Raw genomic sequence first — 9,714 nt, 5'->3', positions numbered from 1 at the left:
ATCCAGAATATAAATATGTGGTGTATGTATAGACAGTATAATATGGTATGTACAGTATGCGTATTAGGATGAGCTATGTTGAGGATACAGTATACATACACAGTAAGTAAACAATATAATATATGCCACGCAGTCATGGGTGTATAGGGAGTACAGGAGGGGACTGAACACACCCCTGGAGGGCCCCTGTGTTGAGGATCAGTGTGGCAGAGGTGTTGTTGCCTACCCTCATCACCGAGGGTCAGCCCATCAGGAAGTCTAGTACCCAGTTGCAGAGGGAGGAGTTCAGACCCAGGGTCCTTAGCTTAGTGCCCTCCAAGCTCATCACTATGGTGTTGAAATCTGAGCTGTAGTCAATGAACAGCATTCTCACATAGGTATTCCTCTTGTCCAGGTGGGATAGGGCAGTGTGCAGTGCGACAGCGATTGTGTCGTCCGTGGATCTGTTGGGGCGGTATGCAAATTGAAGTGGGTCTCAGGAGTCCGGTAGGTTGGAGGTGATATGATCCTTAACTAGCCTCTCAAAGCACTTAATGATGACAGAGGTGAGTACTACGGGGTGATAGTCATTTGGTTCAGTTAGCTTTCCTGGGTACAGGAACAATGGTGGACATCTTGAAGCAAGTGGGGAAAACAGACTGGGACAGGGATGACGTTGAATGTGTCTTTAAACACTGCTCTGAGGATGCTGCTTGGGATGCCATCTAGGCCGGCATACTGGTAATTCACTGTTTGACACAACATACTCTCCTATTTCTAATCGTTTTATGAGTACGGCATCAACATGTTCATGTGTATAAAGTATTGCAAAATCATTTTAATGCTTGGCATTAAAATTATGATTTCATTTCAAATAAAGAAAGAAAAATAGCTTCAATCCACATTTCAAATAAGTGCTGTAGGTAATTTCGGGGAATATACAGTATATACATGTTTATATTTTAAATGTCATTATAGTTATGTTTATCTATAGTGCTTGTACATTCTAGAGGGTCCACCATGTTCTCTCCCTACTGGTGTCCCCCAGGGCTCGGTTCTAGGCCCTCTCCTCTTCTCTCTATACAACAAGTCACTTGGCTCCGTCATATCCTTACATGGTCTCTCCTATCATTGCAATGCGGATAACCTTCAACTACTTTTCTCCTTCCTCCCTTCTGACACCCATTTAGCGACATGCATCTCTGTAAGCCTGGCAGATACCTCAGCTTTAATGCTAGCCTAACACCTCAAGCTCAATTTTGACAAGACGGAGCTGCTCTTTCTCCCGGGGAAGGCATGCCTGCTCCAAGACCTCTCCATCATGGTTGACAACTCCATGGTGTCCCCCTCCCAGAGTGCAAAGAATCTTGGCGTGACCCTGGACAACACCCTGTCGTTCTCTGCAAACATCAGAGCAGTGACTCGCTCATGCAGGTTCATGCTCTACAACATCCGTAGAGTAGGACCCTACCTCACACAGGAAGCGACGCAGGTCCTAATCCAGGCACTTGTCATCTCCCGTCTGGAATACTGCAGCTCGCTGTTGGCTGGGCTCCCCGCTTGTACCATCAATCCTCTGCAACTTATCCAGAACGCTGCAGCCCGCCTGGTGTTCAACCTTCCCAAGTTCTCCCATGTAACCCCGGTCCTCCGCACGCTCCACTGGCTTCCAGTCAAAGCTCATATACACTACAACACCATGCAACACACATGCAAGAGGAACTGCCCTTCCCTACCTTCAGGCTATGCTCAAACTCTACACCGCAACCTGAGTACTCTGTTCTGCCACCTCTGGTATCTTGGCCCTCCCATCCCAGCTCCCGCTCAGCCCAGTCCAAGCTATTCTCTGTCATGGCACCCCAATGGTGGAACCAGCTTTTGCATGAAGCTAGGACAACAGAGTCCCTGCCCATCTTCCAAAAACATCTGAATATCCTACCCCTTCCTGAATATCCTACCCCTTCCATGAATATTGTACCCCTTCCCTGAATAACCTACCCCTTCCCTGAATATCCTACCCCCCCCCGCTAGCACTGAATTTGCGGATAGCAACTTTATTGAGGAAAAATATATTTATTATGACTGAGATACACTATACATACAAAAGTATGTGGACAGCCCTTCAAAATAGTGGATATGGCTATTTCAGCCTCACCCGTTGTTGACAGGTGTATAAAATCGAACTCCCAGACATGCAATCTCCATAGATAACCAGTGGAAGTAGAATGGCCTTAATGAAGAGCTCAGAGACTTTCAATGTGGCACCGCCATAGGATGCCACCTTTCCAACAAGTCAGTTCATCAGATTTCTGCCCTGCTAGAGCTCCCCTCAGCGGGGGGGGGGGCACTCTAGCAAAAATCATCTGTCCTCAGTTGCAACACTCACTACCGAGTTCCAAACTGCCTCTGGAAGCAACGTCAGCACAATAACTATTCGTCAGGCGCCAAGCAGCTGCACACAAGCCTCAGATCGCCCTGCTTGATGACAAGCTTCGGCTGGATTGGTGTTAAGCTTGCCGCCATTGGACTCCGAAGCAGTGAAAATGTGTTCTCTGGAGTGACGAACCCCGCTTCACCATCTGGCAGTTTGACGGATGAATCTGGGTTTGGCACCTCAATGCATAGTGCCAACTGTAAAGTTTGGTGGATGAGGGATAATGGGAGTATCTAGTTGGGACAACCACATACACTCCCCCCTTTGTTGGGCACTGGCTGTTTTTCATGTTTCGGGCTAGGCCCCTTAGTTCCAGTGAAGGAAAATCTTAACGCTACAGCATACAATTTACATTTAAGTCATTTAGCAGACGCTCTTATCCAGAGCGACTTACAAATTGGTGCATTCACCTTATGATATCCAGTGGAACAACCACTTTACAATAGTGCATCTAAATCTTTTAAGGGGGGGGGTTAGAAGGATTACTTTATCCTATCCTAGGTATTCCTTAAAGAGGTGGGGTTTCAGGTGTCTCCGGAAGGTGGTGATTGACTCCGCTGTCCTGGCGTCGTGAGGGAGCTTGTTCCACAATTGGGGTGCCAGAGCAGCGAACAGTTTTGACTGGGCTGACAATTGATACAATGACATTCTAAGACGATTCTGTGCTTCAAAATTTGTAGCAACAGTTTATTTATTTAACTAGGCAAGTCAGTTAAGAACAAATTCTTATTTACAATGATGGCCTACTGGGGAACAGTGGGTTAACTGCCTTGTTCAGGGGCAGAACGCCAGATTTTTACCTTGTCAGCTTGGAGATTTGATCCAGCAACCTTTCAGTTACTGGCCCAACGCTCTAACCATCGCCGTGCACAAAGAAAGGTCCATACAGAGATGGTTTGTTGAGATTGGTGTGGAAGCACTTGACCGGCCTGAACAAAGCCTTGACCTCAACTCCATCGAACACTTTTGGGATGAATTGGAACGCCAACTGTGTGCCAGGCCTAATCGCCCAACATCAGTGCCCAACCTCACTAATGCTCTTGTGGCTGAATGGAAGCAAATCCCAGCAGCAATGTTCCAACATCTAGTGGAAAGCCTTCCCAGAACAGTGGAGGCTGTTATAGCAACAAAGGGGGGAGTGTATGTGGTTGTCCCAACTAGCTATCTTAAGATGAATGCAATAACTGTAAGTCACTGAATATAAGAGCATATGCTAAATTACTAAAATGTAGATGAGTAGACGTGTATCAGGTGCAAATCACTATGCACAGAGAGATATCACTACATATATGATCCAGCCCACACAAACAAACACCCCAAACATTAGGCTGAACAGCACCAGCAAACGGGCCTTCTGGGAAGCCCTCTCTGCATCCCTCATGTCCCCTCTGGCCAGAGCAGCACGGGTCTAGAGCAGAGTGGAGAGACAACCAGCTCAGTCAGGACTTGGTCTGTAGCCAACAAGCATATGTATTGTTTGAAGATGTTTGATAGAGTACAATAAAAGTCAAATGAATTGAACTTTCTGTAACTTTTCTTCTACTGTATCAGACATCTTGTTATGTCATCATTACCGAAAGGAAGGCCTCGGTAGTGTCACTGCATTCTTAGGATTCTACTACACCTACACTGAAACTCATGCCCACTCTCTGCCCTAATTCAATTCAGAGCCTGGCCTTTGTTAGTGCACTAAGGATGTAGTGCCTCATATGAGTGGGGAATTTACCTCATATGAGTACAAAAGGGCAATGAGGCCACTCATAAGGCAGCAGAAGATGGTGACCAGCAGGGACTCCACCATGTAGTCCTTGGGCAGGGGAGGCCGCTCGTCCCCCAGTGGAGGGCTGCTCATGTACTGAAACACAACAGAGGCAAACATGCAGGGACACAATAACCTATTAAAACAGTGGACATTCTTGATTTTGAATAGAGATTTCAAATAGAAATGACACACTGTCGTTACGTCACAGGACAATAGTTAGATCTATTAAATCCGGAAGTAGTCTCGCGTGGCCATAAGGGAATAGATTTTTGAACCGTACGGGAATCATGTTGTGTGATTCAATAAAGCTATGAGGAGTAATTGAATGTACAAATCCGTTGTAAACTTACTGTGTGTCTAATAAATCTCCCCCTGTCCACCACCACCACATGAGAAAGTATGTGCGTTTGGCAGCTCATTTACACTAGTTTTTTTTGCTCTATACTGATATTCTGATACTCTCTTACTATGGTGTAGGGAGGGTAGCTGGGTGAAGGCATGAACTGGGCCTGGTAGAAGGCTGGCTGGTTGGGTCCTGGCTGGCAGGCTATGACAGGGGGTCCTGGGTAGTGAGGTGGTTGTGGAGGATAGATAATATAGGCCATCTTGGGGTCAGGTGGGCTGTAGGGTGGGGGCTCTTCTGATGGGGTGGATGCTGTCATGTCTGGTTGGACCGAGGAGATCTGTGGTTGACACACAGTCGAGGGTGTCCCTCCTGCCAGGTCAGTCTGGCTTAGCAGCTCCTCCCTGGTTAACCTCCCATCACTGTCACTGTGAGCTCTTAATGGTCGACAGGCAGCAAAAGTACTGTCTGTCTTAGTCACTGGAGGACAGACAGTGTGGACATTGTCACTGTTGGATGACAGATGAATGGTTTGGACAGGTAAGCTTGTACGTCCAACAAGGTCTTGGGTTCTTGAGTTTCCCTCCTGCACTGCTGTCCTCCCACTGGACAGGGCCTGGCTCTCAGGGCCGGGTGGTTGAATGACTAATGAGTGAAAGAGGATAGATATTATAATGGTTAGACTGCGACTCTTGGTCAACTGGCATTGAAAAAACAAGTCTAAAAGCTGTTTATCTACAGCAATGATGTAGCCATGACTACATGACTAATATTATTAATGAATGGCATATTTTAGAGGAAGTGAAAGGCCCCTGTGACCTCTATTAAGTTACCAGAGAAACCCTCAAGTTTCTCCAGGGCAGTTGACTGACCCACTTTGGTTTCTACAGTGGAAAACAGTGCATCTGATTAATGGAAGGCTCAGGCAAAATGAGCGTGTTTATTCGGTGTCATTCTCCAGCTGCCGGTGTGGTTTTTCAAGGCTTATTGTGTTTCTGCTCTGGAGTGGGTGGAGCTTGCTGACTGACTGAGATCACAGCACAAACAGCAGGGCAGAGCCCGAGCCAAGACATTCAGGCTGAAGCATGTAGATTTAAAACCAACTGTGATCCTGTAGAATACATTTTTACTTGTAGATTGGTCCAATAATGTATAATGGGCCTGTGCATCACTGAAAATTCTGCAGGATAAATAGAGCAATAATAGCAACCTAATGTATCTTCATAACACTGTCATGGCCCATATATTTACACCTGTTGTGACATACATTGCATTATTTTATGGCTGGTTGTGACACCTACATAAGAGTATCAAAACCCACATTTATTCTAATTCGTTTTTTCCCTGTATACGTGATTTTTTTTTTATTTTTATGATTTAATAAAGAAGATGAGTACACACGTTCCCGCTGCACCTTGGTCTAATCCTTACGACACGCGTTACAGACACTCTTATGTAGGTGTCATAACCAGCCATAAAATAACTACCGTGGTATATTTTGGGGGGTTTTACAGTCGTATGTAGGTGTCATAACCAGCCATAAAATAATGCTATATATGTCACAACAGATCTAAATATATGTGTCATGACAGTGATGTGTTATGTGTTGTGGCGCTTGGTGTCAAGTAAATTGTTGCCGAATATTGATTGTTTTACAACCCCATCTTCTTTGGTTTTACATCAACTCAATGCACACAGCTTATCTAATATTGTAATGTTTGTTTTTGTGTAATCCTAATCATTCAATTTAAATTCCCATTTCTCCCAAAGTCCACTGTTTCACACATTTTAGACAATAATAAATTACCATTTTGGTTTGTAGTACTAAACATGCATTAGGGCATGAACAGAGACTAACCTGGGTCCATTTTGGCAGGCAGCGTACAGTACAGGGCACTATCCAGTTGGAGAACGGTAGAAAGGAGGATTCAGGTGGTCATCTGTAGAAAACATCTGATCCAGACAACAGAGACAGAACATGGGACAGTTTACAGCAGATATCCCATGGGCTCCCACAAATGGCTGCAGATCTTGTGCCTCCCCTCCACAGGGTTGAAATAGTATCGTGTTTGTTTAATAATTGACAGGTGTGTGTGTGTGTGTGTGTGTGTGTGTGTGTGTGTGTGTGTGTGTGTGTGTGTGTGTGTGTGTGTGTGTGTGTGTGTGTGTGTGTGTGTGTGTGTGTGTGTGTGTGTGTGTGTGTGTGTGTGTGTTGGAGGTGTGTTGGAGGTGTCTGTGTGGGTGTGTGTGTTTTAGGATGTGACAGTGAACTCTAAAGGGGGGTTTACTGATGAAGGTGGAACTTGAAACCTGGAGTGTAAATATAACATCGAACCAAGAACATCACAGTCTCTTTGATCCCACCGAAACGAATGTGAAAATAAACAGCCATGTTTTAGAAATGGATGAGCTCATCATCATTAATGGGAACAGTGATAACATTTGATAAGAAATAATTCTAATGTATTGTTCAGACAAAAAACAAATAACGTCAAAAACACTGGAAACCTGAGGGTGACTCAGTCGTCAGATATCTAGAGAACTGTACTTCCTCTTCTCATCCTCAACAAAGGTGTACTCCTTTCTTGTGTTCCTCAGGGTGATTCAACTAGCTGGTGACCCTTTCTTTTTGCCAATCATTCTGCTCACAGTGCACCTTGCTTTCTTCAATGGCAGAATGCTAGGTTTGATATTTGATATCAGATGCTATGTCACTTTTATGGTATTGTATATCCCGTTGTTTTAACAGGGTATGATGAGTCTCTGTTTCCATCGGTTCAACATGTCAGGTCTACTTATTGATTTCATGTATGTGTAGTGAAGTGTGTATGATATTATAGTCACGTCTATATTACGTTTTGAGCCAGCAATGTATAAGATACAGATTTGGAAACCTTTGTACTGTAACTAGGTAGGAATCTAAAATGGTTATTTCAAGACCCACAGTAAATTGCAATATATTGGAGGGATGCATCATTTTATCATAGCATGAAGCATATGGTGCTACCTGTGATAGTGTATAGTGAAACCTTAATTAACATATGTTGCTGGGAAAGATTGCTCCAAACAAAAGATTGTCAGTATTCTTTCCGGTGTTAAAATCTTTAATCCCTCTGTGTTTGGCACCTAATTATAGGCTGTCATTGTAAATAACAATTTGTTCTTAATTTTAACTGAATTGCCTAGTTAAATAAAGTTTAATAAAAAATAAATAAAAATTGTACCCTAGGCTCAATTGCACTCTCTTGCACAGTCAGACTGTGGGGAAGGAAACAATCCAGTGCTTAACCCATGTACATCTCATTCACACCCATCAGGGGATAGATGTTTGCTATCACACAATTATATTACTAAACTGTCCAATTAAAACGTTTCTCCACAAACTGTCACTAAAGATATTTGAAAAGATGGGCAGTGGGAGATGGGGCTTTAAAGAGCTACATGCTGTAATACATGCTGTAATACATGCTGTAATACATGCTGTAATACCTTGGATTAAACTTTGACAATAGCTACAACATTACACGACACAACGCCTCTGACATAAACCCTAAAACTTGTATGTGTATGCAGTATATTAATATGTTGTATGTGTATGCAGTATATTAATATGTTGTATGTGTATGCTGTATATCAATATGTTGTATGTATTTGCAGTATATTAATATGTTGTATGTATTTGCAGTATATCAATATGTTGTATGTATTTGCAGTATATTAATATGTTGTATGTGTATGCAGTATATTAATATGTTGTATGTGTATGCAGTATATTAATATGTTGTATGTGTATGCAGTATATTAATATGTTGTATGTGTATGCAGTATATTAATATGTTGTATGTGTATGCAGTATATTAATATGTTGTATGTGTATGCAGTATATGAATATGTTGTATGTGTATGCAGTATATGAATATGTTGTATGTGTATGCAGTATATTAATATGTTGTATGTTTATGCTGTATATTAATATGTTGTATGTATTTGCAGTATATTAATATGTTGTATGTGTATGCAGTATATGAATATGTTGTATGTGTATGCAGTATATTAATATGTTGTATGTTTATGCTGTATATTAATATGTTGTATGTATTTGCAGTATATTAATATGTTGTATGTGTATGCAGTACAGAACCTTTTTTATTTATTGATTTTTTTTATTGTATTGATCTTATTTTACATTTGTGTGGCTGTTCTTGTCCAAGTGTTCTGTATGTTGTCGTGTTTTATGTTTCGTATGGAGCCCAGGAAGAGTAGCTGCTGCTTCTGTAACAGCTAATGGGGATCCTAATAAAATACCAACACAAAGCTGAGTAAAAAAGGCCAAGAATCAACAACACGAATCAAAGGCTTTCCTTGGAGTAATGTCAGTCCAATGTCAAATGTGATATAGCGAAGCACCTGAGTGAGTTGGTTGCGTAATTACGCAGGTACTTTCCTGAAACGGATGACACAAACAACTGGATTCGTTATCCCTTTCATCCCCTGCAGTCCAGTTAACGATATCTGAACAAAAGAGCCCCATCAAAATTGCAACAAGCGGTTCTGTGAAAATTCAAATCAAATCAAAATCAAATTTATTTATATAGCCCTTCTTACATCAGTTGATATCTCAAAGTGCTGTACAGAAACCCAGCCTAAAACCCCAAACAGCAAGCAATGCAGGTGTAGAAGCACGGTGGCTAGGAAAAACTCCCTAGAAAGGCCAAAACCTAGGAAGAAACCTAGAGAGGAACCAGGCTATGAGGGGTGGCCAGTCCTCTTCTGGCTGTGCCGGGTGGAGATTATAATAGCACATGGCCTAGATCTTCAAATGTTCATAAATGACCAGCATTGTCAAATAATAATAATCATAGTAGTTGTCGAGGGTGCAACAAGTCAGTAACACAAGCGTAAGTGTCAGTTGGCTTTTTCATAGCCGATCTTTGAGAGTATCTCTACCGCTCCTGCTGTCTCTAGAGAGTTGAAAAAAGCAGGTCTGGGACAGGTAGCACGTCCGGTGAATAGGTCAGGGTTCCAGCAGGTCTGGGACAACAGGTCTGGGACAGGTAGCACGTCCGGTGAACAGGTCAGGGTTCCATAGCTGCAGGCAGAACAGTTGGAACTGGAGCAGCAGCACGGCCAGGTGAACTGGGGACAGCAAGGAGTCATCAAGCCAGGTAGTCCTGAGGCATGGTCCTAGGGCTCAGG

General features: G+C 43.0%; 1 protein-coding gene across 1 annotated transcript; it reads right to left on the bottom strand.

The window, feature by feature from the left end:
* Positions 1 to 3,074: 3,074 nt before the first annotated feature.
* Positions 3,075 to 6,579, bottom strand: prrt1b (proline rich transmembrane protein 1B). Its single transcript, XM_014161077.2, has 4 exons — positions 6,377 to 6,579; positions 4,643 to 5,163; positions 4,140 to 4,268; positions 3,075 to 3,821 (listed from the first exon to the last, which is right to left on the bottom strand). The coding sequence occupies exons 1-4, from the start codon at positions 6,384 to 6,386 to the stop codon at positions 3,675 to 3,677; spliced, it is 807 nt and encodes a 268-aa protein (XP_014016552.1). The 5' UTR covers positions 6,387 to 6,579; the 3' UTR covers positions 3,075 to 3,674.
* Between the last annotated feature and the right edge of the window lie 3,135 nt (positions 6,580 to 9,714).

Source organism: Salmo salar, chromosome ssa20 (genome assembly GCF_905237065.1).
Source record: "Salmo salar chromosome ssa20, Ssal_v3.1, whole genome shotgun sequence".
Classification (NCBI taxonomy): domain Eukaryota; kingdom Metazoa; phylum Chordata; class Actinopteri; order Salmoniformes; family Salmonidae; genus Salmo; species Salmo salar.
The sequence above is the reverse complement of the archived record's forward strand: the minus strand, read 5'-3'. Positions and strand labels throughout refer to the sequence as shown.

What these genes read in the sequence shown, in the direction of transcription:
- prrt1b (XM_014161077.2), bottom strand. An exon ending in GCTACCCTCCCTACACCATA is followed by an intron (nt 4,269 to 4,642) that starts GTAAGAGAGTAT and finishes GTTGTGTTTCAG; the next exon opens with TACATGAGCAGCCCTCCACT. An exon ending in CCCTTTTGTACTCATATGAG is followed by an intron (nt 3,822 to 4,139) that starts GTAAATTCCCCA and finishes ACTCTGCTCTAG; the next exon opens with ACCCGTGCTGCTCTGGCCAG.